We start from the raw sequence: 19,496 nt of genomic DNA, 5'->3' as shown, positions 1-19,496 counted from the left end.
TGCATGGCTCCCTATCTTAGTCCTGGTTCCTTGCATGGCTCCCTATCATAGTCCTGGCTCCTTGCATGGCTTCCTATCTTAGTCCTGGTTCCTTGCAGGGCTCCCTATCTTATTCCTGGTTCCTTGCATGGCTCCCTATCATAGTCCTGGTTCCTTGCATGGCTCCCTATCTTAGTCCTGGTTCTGTGCATGGCTCCCTATCATAGTCCTTGTTCCTTGCATAGCTCCCCATCTTAGACCTGGTTCCGTGCATGGCTCCCTATCTTAGTCCTGGCTCCGTGCATGGCTCCCTATCTTAGTCCTGGTTCTGTGCATGGCTCCCTATCTTAGTCCTGGTTCCTTGCATGGCTCCCTATCATAGTCCTGGTTCCTTGCATGGCTCCCTATCTTAGCCCTGGTTCCTTGCATGGCTCCCTATCTTAGTCCTGGTTCTGTGCATGGCTCCCTATCATAGTCCTTGTTCCTTGCATAGCTCCCCATCTTAGACCTGGTTCCGTGCATGGCTCCCTATCTTAGTCATGGTTCTGTGCATGGCTCCCTATCTTAGTCCTGGCTCCGTGCATGGCTCCCTATCTTAGTCCTGGTTCTGTGCATGGCTCCCTATCTTAGTCCTGGTTCCTTGCATGGCTCCCTATCTTATTCCTGGTTCCTAGAATTGCTCCCCATATCAGTTCTGGTACCCAGCATGGCTACTGATATTATTCTGAGTAAGCAGCATGGCTCCTCATCTTATTTCTGGCTTCATGCATGCTTCCCATCCCAATTCTAGTCTCCAACATGAACCCAGCATGACTCCCTGACTTATTCTTAGTTAGCAGTATGGAATTCTTATCTTGTTCCTCACCCCATGCATGCTTCCCATCTCAATCCTGGTCCCCAACATGGCTGTCATTTTATTCCTAGACGCCAGCATGGCTCCCCATTTAATTCCGAGTGCTCACCATGGCTCCCCATCCTTTTCCTAGTCAGAAGCATGGCTTCCCGTCTCTTTCCTGGTCCCCAGTATAGCTCCTCATCTTAGTCATGGTCCTATGCATGGTTCTTCTCTCACTCCTGGTCCTCAGCATGGGTCAACATCTCATTTCTAATCCCCAGCACAGCTCTCCATCTTGTTCATGACCCCATGCATGGTTCCAATCTCAATCCTGGTCCCCAAAATGGCTGTCATCTTATTCCTAGACCCCAGCATGGCTCTCCATTTAATTCTGAGTGCCAGCATGGCTCCCCACCTCTGTCCTGGTCCAGAGCATGACTTCCACATTTCATATTGGTCCCCAGCATGGCTCCCCCATCTTATTCCTTGCCCCCAGCTTGGGTCTCTATCTGAATTCTGGTGTCCAGCATGGTTCCCAACTCAAATCATATCCATGACATTACTCCCTATCACAGTCCTGGTTCCCAGCATGGGTTCCAATCCTTGTCCTGGAACACAGCATCGTCCCTTATCTCATTCCTGATCCTCCCTGTGGCTCTACATCTCATTTCTAGTCCACTGAAGGCTTTTCTAGAAGTAAAGTCTCCCTCCTTCTGTCTAAAAGGGGGCGTCTTTTGAAGGACTAGTACTGTAGACCAATGTTTCCTAACCAGGGTGCCTCTAGCTGTTGCAAAACTTCAACTCCCAGCATGCCCGGACAGCCAACGGCTGTCCGGGCATGCTGAGAGTTGTAGTTTGCCACAGCTGGAGGCACTCTGGTTAGGAATCACTACTGTAGAAACACAGGTTAGAAAATGTGAGATTACCTCTAGAGACCTCTGTAACATGAGTCAACTAACTGGTCCCTCACTGGTACACCCCGTCATTTCTTGTCCCCAGCATCACCCCCACCCATTTCACAATCCACAGCATGACTCCCCATCATTTTCCTAGTCCCCACAATGGCTCCTCATCTTATTCCTGCCCCCATGCATGGTTCCTATCTCAATACGGCCCTCCAGCATGGCTCCTTATCTCATTCCTAGTCCCCACAATGGCTCCTCATCTTATTCCTGCCCCCATGCATGGTTCCTATCTCAATCTGGCCCTCCAGCATGGCTCCTTATCTCATTACTAGTTCCCAGAATGGCTCCTCATCTTATTCCTGCCCCCATGCATGGTTCCTATCTCAATCCGGCCCTCCAGTATGGCTCCTTATCTCATTCCTAGTCCCCACAATGGCTCCCTATCTTATTTCTGGCCTTATGCATGTTTCTTATCTTAGTAGTAAGGAAGAGGCCCAGCACTCACCAAAATTGCAATGAAGCTGGATGTTTTATTCACGTATCTTGATACCAAAGAAACAGGACGCATTTCGACGGGATGGCGAAATGCGTCCTGTTTCTTTGGTATCAAGATATGTGAATAAAACATCCACTCTTCATTGCAATTTTGGTGAGTGCTGGGCCTCTTCCTTACTACTAGTACTATACTGCCACGTGCACCACCACTACGGAAGTGCTGACCATTACCTCCTGATACTGTTTCTTATCTCAGTCCGGGTCCCCAGTATGGCTCCTCATCTCAGTCTTGGTTCCAAGCATGGATCCCTATTTCTGTACTGGTCCCCAGCATGGCTCCCTATCTTAGTCCTGGTTCCTTGCATGGCTCCCTATCATAGTCCTGGCTCCTTGCATGGCTCCCTATCTTAGTCCTGGTTCCTTGCATGGCTCCCTATCATAGTCCTGGCTCCTTGCATGGCTTCCTATCTTAGTCCTGGTTCCTTGCAGGGCTCCCTATCTTATTCCTGGTTCCTTGCATGGCTCCCTATCATAGTCCTGGTTCCTTGCATGGCTCCCTATCTTAGTCCTGGTTCTGTGCATGGCTCCCTATCATAGTCCTTGTTCCTTGCATAGCTCCCCATCTTAGACCTGGTTCCGTGCATGGCTCCCTATCTTAGTCCTGGCTCCGTGCATGGCTCCCTATCTTAGTCCTGGTTCTGTGCATGGCTCCCTATCTTAGTCCTGGTTCCTTGCATGGCTCCCTATCATAGTCCTGGTTCCTTGCATGGCTCCCTATCTTAGCCCTGGTTCCTTGCATGGCTCCCTATCTTAGTCCTGGTTCTGTGCATGGCTCCCTATCATAGTCCTTGTTCCTTGCATAGCTCCCCATCTTAGACCTGGTTCCGTGCATGGCTCCCTATCTTAGTCATGGTTCTGTGCATGGCTCCCTATCTTAGTCCTGGCTCCGTGCATGGCTCCCTATCTTAGTCCTGGTTCTGTGCATGGCTCCCTATCTTAGTCCTGGTTCCTTGCATGGCTCCCTATCTTATTCCTGGTTCCTAGAATTGCTCCCCATATCAGTTCTGGTACCCAGCATGGCTACTGATATTATTCTGAGTAAGCAGCATGGCTCCTCATCTTATTTCTGGCTTCATGCATGCTTCCCATCCCAATTCTAGTCTCCAACATGAACCCAGCATGACTCCCTGACTTATTCTTAGTTAGCAGTATGGAATTCTTATCTTGTTCCTCACCCCATGCATGCTTCCCATCTCAATCCTGGTCCCCAACATGGCTGTCATTTTATTCCTAGACGCCAGCATGGCTCCCCATTTAATTCCGAGTGCTCACCATGGCTCCCCATCCTTTTCCTAGTCAGAAGCATGGCTTCCCGTCTCTTTCCTGGTCCCCAGTATAGCTCCTCATCTTAGTCATGGTCCTATGCATGGTTCTTCTCTCACTCCTGGTCCTCAGCATGGGTCAACATCTCATTTCTAATCCCCAGCACAGCTCTCCATCTTGTTCATGACCCCATGCATGGTTCCAATCTCAATCCTGGTCCCCAAAATGGCTGTCATCTTATTCCTAGACCCCAGCATGGCTCTCCATTTAATTCTGAGTGCCAGCATGGCTCCCCACCTCTGTCCTGGTCCAGAGCATGACTTCCACATTTCATATTGGTCCCCAGCATGGCTCCCCCATCTTATTCCTTGCCCCCAGCTTGGGTCTCTATCTGAATTCTGGTGTCCAGCATGGTTCCCAACTCAAATCATATCCATGACATTACTCCCTATCACAGTCCTGGTTCCCAGCATGGGTTCCAATCCTTGTCCTGGAACACAGCATCGTCCCTTATCTCATTCCTGATCCTCCCTGTGGCTCTACATCTCATTTCTAGTCCACTGAAGGCTTTTCTAGAAGTAAAGTCTCCCTCCTTCTGTCTAAAAGGGGGCGTCTTTTGAAGGACTAGTACTGTAGACCAATGTTTCCTAACCAGGGTGCCTCTAGCTGTTGCAAAACTTCAACTCCCAGCATGCCCGGACAGCCAACGGCTGTCCGGGCATGCTGAGAGTTGTAGTTTGCCACAGCTGGAGGCACTCTGGTTAGGAATCACTACTGTAGAAACACAGGTTAGAAAATGTGAGATTACCTCTAGAGACCTCTGTAACATCACATAATCGGAGTTCAGCTGCTCGGCTCTGTGTGCGTCGGTCGACTGCGATTTGGTCATGGAGATCAGATCTTGGATGGGGGAATAGAGGCCCATTAGTTCTTCCAGCAGAGTCTGCAAAACACAGAATTACATTGTTTCCAACAATTTGCGTTCATTTAAAAAAATAAAAATAAAATGTATTTCCCATTTCACCGCAACATATCGGTTTGACACCAGGGGGCGCAGTTGCATTAGGGTCTATGGAAAGATCCAGCATAGCCTCTGCAAAACTGACCTGCAGTCTCTGAACTTGCGCCTCCTTCCCGATAATATCCGGCTCAAGCTCGTTCTCTTTGATACTTTTTACTCGAATGGCCGCTTTCTTCTGGTGTAAGGTCTTGAATATAGAATCAAACTCTTTTTTCCGCTCGGCCAAACTCTAAACAGGAAGAAGAATCAGATTAAGTGAATAAATAAATATATAAATATTGCACATAAAATAATTTTCAATGCAGGAAAAACATAATACTATAAATGGTCAACTAACAAATACAAAGATACACTGATGTAAATATCTGTATCATATGTTAATAGTGATGGTAATTCCAACTCACAGCCACCAGATGTCACTGTTACACAGCCACACAAGAAGACGTCTTGAATTTTAGTTTGTTACCTGTATACCCTTCTTCCTCTGCAGAAGCTCCTGGTGGATTTCTTCCCTCTCCTTCTCGGCGGCGACTATATCTTGCAGGAGAGTCCTGGCTTTATCTTCGCCGAGGACAAGTTGTATCCGCTCCTTCTTCTTCTCTAGGGCCGCCAGCATGTCTTTTATTGCGAAGCTTTTTTCAAGTAATGTCTATGGGAGAAGACAGAACGTAAGAGGGTGATAGTCACGACCCTCCTCACAGTAGTAAGTGGGACCTAATACAGTGTTTCCAGTGTGTCTCCAGCTGTTGCAAAACTACAGTTGTAGTTTTGCAACAGCTGGAGGGACACTAGTTGGGAAACACTGCCCTAAAATCTGACCTCAATATTGTCCAGGGCATCATCATTCATGCCGCCATCATTGACAGGGAGCGCGGTGGCATCCAGGACTCTCTCAGCGATCGGTTTCCAGTAAAGGAATTCACGTAGAGGGTTCTGAAACAGCTGCTTCAGCTCCGACTCAGTGTCAATGCTCAGTTTAAAAGCCTTACTCTTAGCTCTGAAAGAAGAGAAAATAATAATAATTCTTGTATAGACAGTATTATAGTAGTTATATTCTTGTATATAGGAGGCAGTATTATAGTAGTTATATTCTTGTATATAGGGGGCAGTAATATAGTAGTTATATTCTTGTATATAGGAGCAGTATTATAGTAGTTATATTCTTGTATATAGGAGCAGTATTATAGTAGTTATATTCTTGTATATAGGAGCAGTATTATAGTAGTTATATTCTTGTATATAGCAGCAGTATTATAGTAGTTATATTCTTGTACATAGGAGCAGTATTATAGTAGTTATATTCTTGTATATAGGGGCAGTATTATAGTAGTTATATTCTTGTATATAGGAGGCAGTATTATAGTAGTTATATTCTTGTATATAGGGGCAGTATTATAGTAGTTATATTCTTGTATATAGGAGAAGTATTATAGTAGTTATATTCTTGTATATATGAGCAGTATTATAATAGTTATATTCTTGTATATAGGAGCAGTATTATAGTAGTTATATACTTGTATATAGGGGGCAGTATTATAGTAGTTATATTCTTGTATATAGGAGCAGTATTATAGTAGTTATATTCTTGTATATGAGGCAGTATTATAGTAGTTATATTCTTGTATATAGGAGGAAGTATTATAGTAGCTATATTCTTGAACATAGAGAGCAGTATCATAGTAGTTATATTCTTGTACATAGGAGCAGTATTATAGTAGTTATATTCTTGTATATAGGAGCAGTATTATAGTAGTTATATTCTTGTATATAGGAGCAGTACTATAGTAGTTATATTCTTGTATATAGGAGCAGTATTATAGTAGTTATGTTATTATATATAGGAGGCAGTATTATAGTAGTTATATACTTGTATATAGGAGCAGTATTATATTAGTTATATTCTTGTATGTAGGAGCAGTATTATAGTAGTTATATTCTTGTATATAGGAGCAGTATTATAGTAGTTATATTCTTGTATATAGGAGCAGTATTATAGTAGTTATATTCTTGTATATAGAAGCAGTATTATAGTAGGTATATTCTTGTATATAGGGGCAGTATTATAGTAGGTATATTCTTGTATATAGGAGGCAGTATTATAGTAGTTATATTCTTGTATAGAGGAGCAGTATTATAGTAGTTATATTCTTGTATATAGGAGGCAGTATTATAGTAGTTATATTCTTGTATATAGGAGCAGTATTATAGTAGTTATATTCTTGTATATAGGAGCAGTATTATAGTAGTTATATTCTTGTATATAGGAGCAGTATTATAGTAGTTATATTCTTGTATATAGCAGTTATATTCCTGCACATTGCACAGGGGGGGGGGGGATATTTGGGATTAAGTAGGGGATGGGGTGATGTGTGTAGATACCTCTGATAGTCTCGCATGGCCGAGATGACGCCATCAGACAGCGGCTGGACATCTTTGGAGAACTTGAAGAGATCTCTCAGCTGCACCTTCACCCGCTCTGCTTTGGCTTCTTCTGCCGCTAGAGCAGACTTAGTGGCCTAAACAGTGACAAATAGCATTAGTATTATATGAAACTCAGTCAAAAAGGGAAGAACTGCAATTTTTCTATTGTTTACAGCAATGTTTCCAAACCAGTATGCCACCAGCTGTTGCAAAACGACAACTCCCAGCATGCCCAGACAGCCATTGGCTGTCTGGGCATGCTGGGAGTTGTAGCTTTGCAACTTCTGGAGGCACACTGGTTGGAAAACACTGACGTATAGTGTAGAATTTATAGTTGTGTATAGCCTTCTTAAGGTAATCCTACTGCCACGCTTAAAGGCATATGCACACTTGGCGCTCACATTCAGCGTGGTCCATAGGGCTATTAAGTCATCTTCGCTCTTGACCCGCTCGCCGGACTCCAGACTCTCCTCCAGCCTCTGCGTGGCCTTACGGAATTCATTGATGTTGGCTTCGAGCTGTCGGGCCAGCAGGAGGAAGGCGTTCTCCGAGTCGTGCGTCTTCAGCAGCGTCTCCTCCTCTTCATCGTTCATCTGTTTCAGCTCCTTCAGGGTATTGCGCAGTTCCTCCAGCTCCTTGCAGATCTTCTCAGCTCCCAGCGGAGACGTGTTCTTGATCACCTGCGCGGACTTCACCTCCAGGGCATCCAGCTGTTTGTTACCGCTCTCCACATCCTTACTGATATCCTGCAAGAAGAGAGAGGACCCTAAATAAGAGAAATACCCTGCCCAACCCAAACGAGCCAATATGGCTGCTGTGACCATCCCTACAGTCACTTCACCCAGACTTATAAGTACCTTATCTCCCTATGCAGATAGGGAGATAAGTGCGCATATTTTTTTTTTATAATTTATTATTATCAATTTATTATAATTATTAATAATAAATGAATGCTATTTAATATTAATTAAAATCATTAAATAATAAATATATATATTTTTTTGTTAATATTTTATTATAATTATTATTAATAATAATAATAAAATAATCATATTTATAATAAAATAATTAATATTATAATCATGATTACTAATATTATTACTGATATTTACTGATATCCTGCAAGAAGAGAGAGGACCCTAAATAGGAGAAATACCCTCCCCAACCCAAACAAGCCAATATGGCTGCCGTGAACATCCCTACAGTCACTTCATCCAGACTCATTAGTGCCTTATCTAACTTATCTCCCTATGCAGATAAACAAGTGCACATATTTTTTTTTTATAATTTATTATTATTATCATCATCAATTTATTATATTTTTATTATTATTATTATTATTAATAATAATAATAAAAGAAGGATATTTATTATTATTTAATATTAATTAAAATCATGAAATAATAAATATATTAATTTAGTTTTGTTAATATTTTATTATAATTATTATTAATAATAATAAAATAATAGTATTTATAATAAATAATAATAATAATAATTATTATTATTATAATCATGATTAATAATATTATTACTGATATTTATCATAATAGTAATTGTTATTAACGGTATTTATTATTATTACCATTATTCATAATAATAATAACATACATATTTTTGTTAGTGGAAATAATAATAATAATAATGTTTATAATAATAAAATAGTATTTATAATAAATAATAATAATAATAATTAACATTATAATCATGATTAATAATATTATTACTGATATTTATAATAATAGTAATTGTTATTAATGGTATATATTATTATTACCATTAATAATAATAATAACATACATATTATTTTTGTTAATGATATTAATAATAATAATAATAATATTTAGAATAATAATTATAATAGTAATTTTTATAAAATAATTATTTTCTATTATTAAATACGTGAACATGTTAGTACCCCTCCGAAAAGAAAAAAGTGTGCTCTCTAGTGCCACCTATTGAAAGTAACTACTCTGTAATTCAAGTATTAAAAACATTGCAGCACTCCAAGGCTTGTGAAAAAATGTCAAAAGCGTTTATTCCATCAAAGTACAGAAGGCAACGTTTCAGCTGCTAACATGATCCTTTTTTTTTTTTTTTTATCTGTAATTCAGTGTTTACCAACCAGTGTGCCTCCAGCTGTTGGAAAACGACAACTCCCAGCATGACGGGACAGTCAAAGACGAGCATTGAAACATGTCTAGGGATTATCAGCCAAATCAGAATCTCCTCTCCTCACTTATCTGTAGTCAGAAATTTGGGGGGTTTTGCCCTTCATTAATACATAAACAGTCTACAGATGATCTCTTTCTTTAGGAGGAGATTCTGATTTAGCTGAGCATCCCTAGTCATGTTTCAAGGCTCCTTTATGGGTTGGATACGTACAGGGTAGCTACCTATAGGTGACACTACTGAGACAGTTTTCTTTCTTCTAGAACTATGGTCTTCAACCTGCGGACCTCCAGATGTTGCAAAACTACAAATCCCAGCATGCCCGGACAGCCAACGGCTGTCCGGGCATGCTGGGAGTTGTAGTTTTGCAACATATGGAGGTCCACAGGTTGGAGACCACTGTTCTAGAATCTAGTTTACATACCTTTTTGGGAGGGAGATTTATCAAAACCTTTGTAGGGGAAGAGTTGAGCAGTTGCCCATAGCAACCAGATCGCTTCTTTCATTTTTACAGACCTTCTAAAAAATGAATGAGCGATCTGATTGGTTGCTATGGGCAACTGCTCCACTTTTCCTCTGCACAGGTTTTCATACATCTCCCCTATAAGTCGCCCTAAACAGCTTGAGCATCTCTACGAGAAGAAACACCAACCCCTCCAGATAAACAAAGAAACAGATGTGACTATGTTCCTTATACTGTATACCTATTACTAATCCTGTACATTGTCTGGATATATATAGAACATTCTTTTCAGGTCACCGTCACTTTAAAATGGTAAAGAAATGTGCAGAATGTTTTATAATGACAGGGAGTGAGCAAAGTTTACACTACAGCCTGGGTGTGACACCATACAACCTGTCAATACAACCCGTCACTACAACCCGTCACTACAACCTGTCAGTACAACCCGTCACTACAACCTGTCACTATAACCTGTCACTACAACCTGTCAATACAACCCGTCGCTACAACCCGTCACTACAACCCGTCACTACAACCCGTCACTACAACCCGTCACTACAACCTGTCACTACAACCTGTCACTACAACCCGTCACTACACAAGGAGTCGTTCTACACCTATCTATCTCATATCTATCTATCTATCTCACATATCTATCTATCTCATATCTATCTATCTCATATCTATCTATCTATCTATCTCATATCTATCTATCTATCTATATATCTATCTGATATCTATCTCATATCTATCTATCTATCTATCTCATATCTATCTATCTCTCATATCTATCTATCTATCTGATATCTATCTCATATCTATCTATCTATCTATCTCATATCTATCTATCTATCTATCTGATATCTATCTATCTCATATCTATCTATCTCATATCTATCTATCTATCTCATATCTATTTATCTATCTTTCTCATATCTATCTATCTCACATCTATCTATCTATCTCAAATCTATCTATTTATCTGTATCTCATATCTATCTATCTATTTTTCTGTATCTCATATCTCTCTATCTTTCTCATATCTATCTATCTCATATCTATATAGCTATCTATATCTATCTGTCATCTACTTTCTATTTATTTATCTATCTATCTCATATCTATATCTATCTATGTCTATCTATCTGTCATCTACTATCTATCTATCTATCTATCTATCTATCTATCTAATATCTCTCTCTCTCTTATATCTATCTATCATCATTTTCCTCCATCTATATGATTATTTCCCACCTGCAGGATGTCCAGCCTGTTCTCTGTAGAATTGGACGCTGCCCCGACATACAGCTTCAGTTTTTCGATCACACTATTCAGCCAGGATTTGAAGCCATTGATGTCCCCATTATAGGCCTCATGATCCTTCCAGGTCTTCTCAAGATGTTCCACCCGCTCCTAAAATCAGAGAAAACCAGTCAGTACAGGTCACATAAAAAAGTGTCAGGTGTAATGTCCGTTTATTTGTTTTTGTATTTTTCAGTTTTGGTGTGTATTCACACACTAGTTTGTTCTGAGCAGTATGCTATTCTCCCTGGATAGGGAGCAGTTAATGCTTTGAACGAATGAGAACTCGGGTGTGTCTATTTTAATCAGAGTTCTCCTGCATTCTAGCTGCTGGTTATTTTGTGCAATAATGCTACTATGATGTCTGTTTGTGCAATATACTTCCAAGTCTGCTTGAGCATGCACTTTGTATTTTTCTTGTGATATTTTATTTGAGTTTTAGCCATGGTTAAATAGTCTTTTTTATTGTAGATTTTAGTCTGTTACATTTGTCGGTTTTAGGATGTATGTCCGTTCTGCTTAGTCTGTGTTCACACTGTTAGAATCCTGTCCTGTTCCTCCACATAGTGGAGTTTGGTTTTGAATTCATCCTGTCTTGAATCTTGAAATATGTCATGTTTTGAATCTTGAGAAATATCCTGTCTAGTATCCTGACCAGTGTTCCTCTACGTTGTAGAGTTTGGTGTTCTTGTATCCGTTTTTATGAAGTTCATGTTTGTTATCTGTGTCCAGTGTATACAGTGTCCTATGTTACCTGATCAGTTTAGTGTTTTAGATTTCAGTTCTTCGGTCCATCCCCTGCGTCTCTTGGATTCTGTTGTATTCTTGTTTCATACCTAGTCTTGTTCATTTTATCATGTCTGCTGTTTATTGGATATGTGGTTTATGAACTGTTTGTTAATACACTATTTTCTGCCCTGTTAGTAGTTGTATCCTGTCTGGTTTATCTGTTCTGTTTTTTTTGTAATCCCGTTCTGTTTCTGGCCTGTGACCGACTATGTATATTATTTGTTTTTACGCCACTGCACTTAGCGCAGGGAGGGACCAGCTCCAAGTTGTCGATTCATCGCTTAGGATGTTTGGGCAAGTAGGCAGGGAAAGTGATTTTAGGGTCAGTTTAGGGCTCACTCTCCCTGTCCCCCCAGTTGGTCATGACATCAGGGAGCTGGAAATGTTACTATTTGGCCATGTGATTGTTTGTGATTGAATTGGTTACAATATTATTGGTTGTGATCTTATTGGTTGCTATCTGATTGCTGTGATCTCATTGATTGTGATCTCATTGATTGTGATCTATTTGATTATGATCTGTTTGGTTATGATTTGATTGGTTGTAAGCTGATTGCTATGATCTGACTGGTTGTGATCTCATTGATTTTTATCTATTTGGTTGTGATCTGTTTGGTTATGATTTGATTGGCTGTGATCTGATTGGTTGTAAGCTGATTGCTATGATCTGACTGGTTATGATCTGATTGATTGTGATCTCATTGATTGTGATCTGATTGGACTCGGTATTTCTGCTACGGTTACATGGTTTATGTTATGGATCAGTCATGACCTGGAAAAGGTAAACATTTCCCAGACTTTACTGTGTAGCCTGCGGTTTAGTACAGAAAGATGGGACAATACGCACAAGCTTCTCATACATTCACTGAACTAAATGCAAACAGACGTGAAACTGAGCAAACAGCCCTGACAGTAGATTGAACCGAGGCCAAACCCTCGCCGCCGGCTGGCACCGATACCAACTTGATCTGTAATAACGTCCTCAGGTGAGGGGAGGACCAGCGGATGTTGGCTCAGGTATCGTCAGGTGTTTGTAACACAAATACGGATGAGATCTCACCTGATCCCCTGTATCATTGGACACAATCACAAATATGACAACATGTTTATTGTCTTTACAAAAAATAAAAAAAAAGGATGTATCATATTTATTTGTAGGGGTTACTACAGAGTACAAGATCACCAGATCACTACCTATAAGTAACTAGGTCACCAGATCACAACCACAAGAAACCTAATAACTACACAGAGGTCACCAGATCATCATTACGGAAATGATCACTGTGAGCTCAGCCGGGTACATAGACCAGACCCATGTGTCAACAAATCAAAAAGTCACCAGATCACCACACATAGGTTTTTATAAAAGCAAATAATGATCATCAGCCTCCACAGGTCGCCATATAATCAAATATAGATCACCACCCATAGGTCACCCTATAATCAACAATAGATCACCAGATCACAACACACAGATCAGCTTATAATCAACAATAGATCACCAGATCACCACTCAGAAATCAGCTTATAATCACTTATAGATCACCACCATAGACCACCATATAGTTAACGATAGATCATAACCTAAATTGGCATAAACTATAGGCCACCAGATTCCAACCCATAGGCCACCATATAATCAATTACTGTTCACCAGATCACTATGGATCACCACCAGATCACCACCTACAGGTTACTAGGTTACCATATCATTCTCTGCATGTTACTTCAGTGTTTCCCAACCAGGGTGCCTCAAGCTTTAGCAAACCTACAACTCCCAGCATGCTGGGAGTTGTAGTTTTGCAACAGATGGAGGCACCCTAGTTGGGAAACCAATTGTTACTTAGTCACCAGATCACTGCCCATAGGGTATCCCATAATTATTCATATCTCACCAGCTCGTCACTTATAGATGAACATTCTGTCATTTTGTCCCAGTGCTGAATTACATCACATCTTATCCTCCAGTTACAACCAGAGCTGCATTCACATTTCTGCTGATTGTCTCTGGAAACAGATGCCCCCTTAAGACATGTGACATAATATCTTGGCTCTAACCATATATCTTGCCATCTGAACTCCCATAATGCACTTTTCTATAAACAAATAAAACTAGCAGAATTCCAAATGCAGCTGTGGATGTGACTGGAGTGGAAAGTATAAAGTTACTGATGATTTTCTGCAGATAAGCACGGACCTGGGCCTTCTTCTTTATCTGTATGTACTCGGCCATCATGGCGGACTGGACGCTCTCGTCTACACTGGGGTCGCCGATCCGATTATACAGGGATGAGGCTTCCTCCAGCAGTCTGTCCAGCAGCCGGGACTGGTTCAGGACGTCCTTCATGAGCACCATGGCTTGTTCATATTGCCAGCGTTTCTCCTTAAGGCCGAGCTGCAGCTCCACGTCCGGCTCCAGGGTCAGGGTGATGTTGTGAACCCACAGGGTGAACTCGTCTCGCGCCTTCAGGTATTCGTTCCAATGCAGCCAGACCCATTCTATGCGGCTGAGGAGAAAAAAAGACATTACAATTGATGACAGCTCTAATACAATGTAACAAGCCATGTACCTATGCGAGAAGCAATGTTCTCATTCACTGACAGCAAGCAGAGATCTTGAGAATCCCCAAGAACTGGGAGTATATCTAGAACCTGTAGAACAGGGATTCCAATCCAGGGCCCTTCGAGCTGTTGCAAAACTACAACTCTCAGCCTTTGGCTGTCTGGGCATACTGGGAGTTGTAGCTTGGCCACAGCTGGAGGCAGGTTCTGACTGGTGATTGGGCGGCCTGGAAGATTCCTGATGAGCCACCAAGATTGTCAGTCCATGGGTCACTGCGGCTGCCAGTACCACATCTAAGTATAAACGTTCCCTTACAGTTAAATGCAGCGCTTGTCAATCACTCTTGTGCCCGTCAGCTGCTTTAAGCCAGCAGTCATAAGAGGCACCTACCTGACTACCTACTTAACTAGCTACCTACCTGGCTACCTACCTAACTAGCTTCCAACCTGGCTACCTATTGACATATTTACCTACCTTGCTGTGGGATCAATCTACCTACCTAAGGATGTATTTCCCTTTCTAGCTACCTAGCTAAATACGTAGCTGGTGGTCTACCTGGCTACCTACCTACCTACCTGACTTCCTACTTAACTAGGTACCTACCTTCCTATCTAGCTACCTATCTACCAATGTATTTACCTACTGAGAGGAGGGGTATCGATCTACCTACCTAAGGATGAATTTACTTCTCTGGCTTCCTATCTATCTACGTACCTACCAACTTATTTACATACTGGGGTTGATCAATCTACCTACATGTGGAGGTATTTACCTGTTGAGGGGGGGGGGGGGGGGCTACCTAATAAGAGAACTATCTAACTACTGAAGGAAATATCTACCTATTGGAAGGACTACCTGCCTACTATGGGGAGATATACCTACGTAATGGGGGCTTACTGTCCTACTCACTTTTACTGTGAGGGGCATTATAACAGTTTGGGGCCTATAGATGGAGAGACTGTGCAGAGGTGAGGAGGCCACTGGAATTTACAGTCTAAGATGTTTGTCCCGCAGATGCTGAAGAGATGAGTTCTGGCTGGAACAAGAAGTCATCATAGAGGTCTGAGCCGGATGGAGAAGAAAAGGAAAAAGGACGACGACGATCGGAGAAGACGTCACCTGTGAGTTCTCAGATGTAATTATAATGACAATATATACCCAATTATAGCCAACTATGTGCCCTGTCGCCCTTTTTGGCTCCGCCCTCACTGCTTGTTCTAATATGCTTGGGCCTATATTTGGTCTCAGTCCGGCCCTGGCTGGTGACATCCTGGTTGGGAACCACTCTAGAAGATCTAGAACCTTGGTGAATCTCATCAGGGCGACGGACAAACCCCCTCACCTGTGACAGTGGATCATGTATGTGGTGGTTTCCTCAAATAAGCCTTTGATTTTGGCCAGCTTAAGGTGGATCTCGTGCTTCTCCTCCTCGCTGCTCTCACCCAGCAGAATCTCAGCTTTCATCAGGACTTTATCGATGAGCAGCTTCCCGTCACCTTCCAGGGCGCAGATTTTCTGCACAGAAAACAACCGACCACTCAGATCTATTGTCATATAACTGAATACGAACATTGTAACATATATGTAATAGCAGAAAGTTTATCAGCTCACCTGAGCCTCCAGTGCACGGGAATCCTCAAGGTAAATTGCATGAACAGGTTAAAGGGGTACTCCACTGCCCCAGCGTCTGAAACATTTTGTTCTGTACGCTGGGTGTGGGCAACTGGGGTCGTGCCGTCACGCCACGCCCCCTCAATGCAAGTCTATGGGAGGGGGCGTGGCGACTGCCACGCCCCCTCCCATAGACTTGCATTGAGGGGTCGTGACATGATGTCACGGGGGGGCGTGTACATGATGTCACGACCCTCGCTGACTGCACCCAGCGTTCAGGACAAAATGTTCCCGACGCTGGGGCAGTGGAGTACCCCTTTAAAGAGCCAGCACTGTAAAAACAAGAACTTATTAGATTCTTTAGAACTCCATTAGGAAAGGCAAGTAGAAGGAGGACATCAAGCGATTCACTCCTACTACTTGCCTTTCCTAATGGAATTTTAAAGAATCTAATAAATTCTTGTTTTTACAGTGCTGGCTCTTTAACCTGTTCATGCAATGTAACATATAACATACAGTTATATAACATGATACTGTACAATGTAATAATATATAATAAGATACAATGTAATGTTATATAATACAATGTAATGATATGTAATATAATATGATAAAATATAATGTTATATAATAGGAGACAACGTAACATCAGTAATATAACAAACGATAAAATATAATATAATTTGATACCATACATGGTTATAAAATTTACAGTAATATGATACAATGTATTGTTATATAATACAATATATGACGATACTATGTAATATTATGTAATGTAATATAATACAATACCATATAGGGTTGTAACATGTACTGTAATATAATATGACACAATGTAATGTTATAAAATGTACAGTGTGATATTATATGATACACTAACAAACACTTTTTACGTAATACTATATAACATGTAGTATTATAATGAACTAGTGTAATATGAGATCCTACAATATGATATAGAATAATATAACAGTGTTATATAACATAACGTAATATATTCACCACAGCTCACCCTCCCGTCTAGATCGCGACGCGGACAAGACCGGACTCAGGTATCCGGAAGATGCCTGTAAAGAAGGCAACGTCCAGCGCGGTATCAAAGTAATACGTAAAGTTTATTCTGAAATTAGCCAACATGGAAAACAGGTGACGCGTTTCGGCTACGATACGACTAAGGCTACTTACCGTAGCCAAAACGCGTCACGTGTTCTTCATGTTGGCTAATTGCCAAATAAACTTTACGTATTGCTTTGATTCGGCGCTGGACGTTGCCTTCTTTGATGACGTAATATAGTACAATGTAGATGAGATACATCACATCCTGTATATCCCATGTTGGGGTACACTCACACCGGTGGATTTTTTTGCAGGTTTCCCGCTGCGTATTTGAAAGGGGGTGGGCTCTTCTCGGCTGTCCGCAGCAGATTTTCTGCAGTGGAATTTACACTGCGGAAAATCCACCGCAAGCCCCATTGTAGTCAGTAGGGACTGCAGCGGATTTTCCACAGTGTAAATTCCGCCACGGAAAATGTGCTGCGGACAGCCGAGAAGAGCCCACCCACTTTCAAATACACAGCGGGAAACCCGCAAAAAAATCCGCCCATGTGAACGTACCCTTAGAATGGGTTCACACCACGTTTTTGCAGTACAGTTCCCGTATACGTTTTCAAATTGAAAACCGTACGGAACCGTATTGAAAACCGTATGCGTTGACTCCCCATTGAAAACTGTATGCCAAACGATGCATCAGGTTGTGTCCATTTTGCATCCTGCACGTTTTGTCAGTTTTTTCCCCCGTACCCAAAACCGTAGCCTACCACGTTTTTTTGTCCGGGTTAAAAACCGTATTGAATCGGTATACGTTTTTTTTTGTTTTTTTTTTAACATGGGAGTCAATGGGAACCGTACAGAACTCTATATGCGTCCGGTTCCATCCGGTTTTCATCATGCGGCTTTTGACTTTGCACAGTTTCTTTCTTGGAATTTCAATCAAACAAGTGAAACTTTATTCATAATGGAATGAAAAGTTAAAAACGCATAGGTTTTTTTTCTTAAAAAACTGATGCAACCGGACATCATTTTTCAAACCGTATACAGATTAAAATTTGTACACACGTTTTCATACAGTTTAGTCCGGTTTTGAGGAATCCGTTTTTTTTAAATCAAAAACCTGATACGGGACCTGTATTGCAAAAACGGGGTGTGAACCCAGCCTTATATATATGGTGGGGGTGGGTTAGGACCGTTGCCCTGCAGCGCTGGGGTTTCAGGTTTCCTCTATGCAGGTGGAATTTCAGCCCAAGGCCGGTTTACATGCCTATTACTGTCATATCACATGTCCATATCAGGACGGCAGGTCCTGGCCTGACCATGGTCTGATGGTGACTGGGACTTACGGTCCTAATACAGATACAAAAACACATCCATAATATGCCCATAGGAAACTGGCATCATGGTGCCCATACACTCAAATGAACATATATGTGTTCTCTATGGAGAGAGGAGGGGTAAGCCGCTGACAGACAACTCTGGGGAAGCCTTATTTCTCTAAGAACAAAAAGGATTGGGCATTTGAAATCCAATATGTCTGAATGTCTGATCCTTCTCTCCCCCCCCGATATCAGTAGGTCGAAGTCAGCAAGTTTGTCCAACATTTGTCTAAGGAGTATGGGGACCAAGATGTTATACTCAAAGAGGTTTCTCAGTTTAGGAAACTCATTGTCACATGTCTTCTTAGGGAATTCTGGGTTGATAAGGGGTGTGGGGGGGGGGGGGGTCCTAATTATAGTGGTTATAAAGAGTGTCTCTGCCTCTGGAGGACCTCTCCTTCCTGCATTACACACACAGCCTATCAATATGAATGGATGCTGTGTAATGTCTAATATCACCTGTGGTGGAGCTGCAGGTAAACAGTTTCCACAGAGAGAAGGAAGTTCAAGAAAGGGGAGGAGCTAACTAGTTGATTTAAAGGAGTACTCCGGTGGAAAACTTATTAATTTTTTTATTTTTTTTAATGAACTGGTGCCAGAAAAGTTAAACAGATTTGTAAATGACTTCTATTAAAAAAATCTTTGCCCTTCCAGTACTTTTTAGCAGCTGTATGCTACAGAGGAAATTCAGTTTTTTTTTTTATTTCTTTTTTTTGTCTTGCCCACAGTGCTCTCTGCTGACACCTGATGCCCGTATCAGGAACTGTCCAGAGCAGGAGAAAATCCCCATAGCAAACCTATGCTGCTCTGGACAGTTCCTGATACGGACAGAGGTGGCAGCAGAGAGCACTGTGGACAAAACAGAAAAAAAAAGAAATTCAAAAAGAAAAGAATTTCCTCTGTAGCATCCAGCTGCTAAAAAGTACAGGAAGGGTAAAAGATATTTTTAATAGAAGTCATTTACAAATCTGTTTAACTTTCTGGCACCAATTCATAAAAAATAAAAAGTTTTCCACCGGAGTATCCCTTTAAATTAACTTGTTAGCTCCTCCCCTTTCTTGAACCTCCTTCTCTCTGTGGAAACTGTTTACCTGCAGCGCCACCACAGGTGATATTAGACATTACACAGCATCCATTCATATTGATACACTCTGTGTGTGTAATGCAGGAAGGAGAGGTCCTCCA

The 19,496-nt window shown here is 41.4% G+C and overlaps 1 protein-coding gene across 11 annotated transcripts in view; it reads right to left on the bottom strand.

Moving 5' to 3' along the window:
- Positions 1–19,496, bottom strand: part of SYNE3 (spectrin repeat containing nuclear envelope family member 3) — a 107,769-nt gene that overhangs the window by 37,064 nt on the left and 51,209 nt on the right. For all 11 annotated transcript variants that reach the window (XM_056547355.1, XM_056547354.1, XM_056547357.1 and 8 more), the window contains 9 exons: positions 15,611–15,783; positions 13,903–14,212; positions 10,869–11,027; positions 7,381–7,725; positions 6,938–7,074; positions 5,378–5,555; positions 5,025–5,207; positions 4,644–4,787; positions 4,346–4,480 (listed from right to left, as the gene is read on the bottom strand). In XM_056547355.1, coding sequence (XP_056403330.1) covers positions 4,346–4,480; positions 4,644–4,787; positions 5,025–5,207; positions 5,378–5,555; positions 6,938–7,074; positions 7,381–7,725; positions 10,869–11,027; positions 13,903–14,212; positions 15,611–15,783 — 1,764 coding nt within the window. The remainder of the gene's footprint in view (positions 1–4,345; positions 4,481–4,643; positions 4,788–5,024; positions 5,208–5,377; positions 5,556–6,937; positions 7,075–7,380; positions 7,726–10,868; positions 11,028–13,902; positions 14,213–15,610; positions 15,784–19,496) is intronic.

This window comes from Hyla sarda, chromosome 11, assembly GCF_029499605.1.
Source record: "Hyla sarda isolate aHylSar1 chromosome 11, aHylSar1.hap1, whole genome shotgun sequence".
Taxonomy (NCBI): domain Eukaryota; kingdom Metazoa; phylum Chordata; class Amphibia; order Anura; family Hylidae; genus Hyla; species Hyla sarda.
Note: the sequence above shows the minus strand (reverse complement) of the source record. Positions and strands in the feature narration are given on the sequence as shown.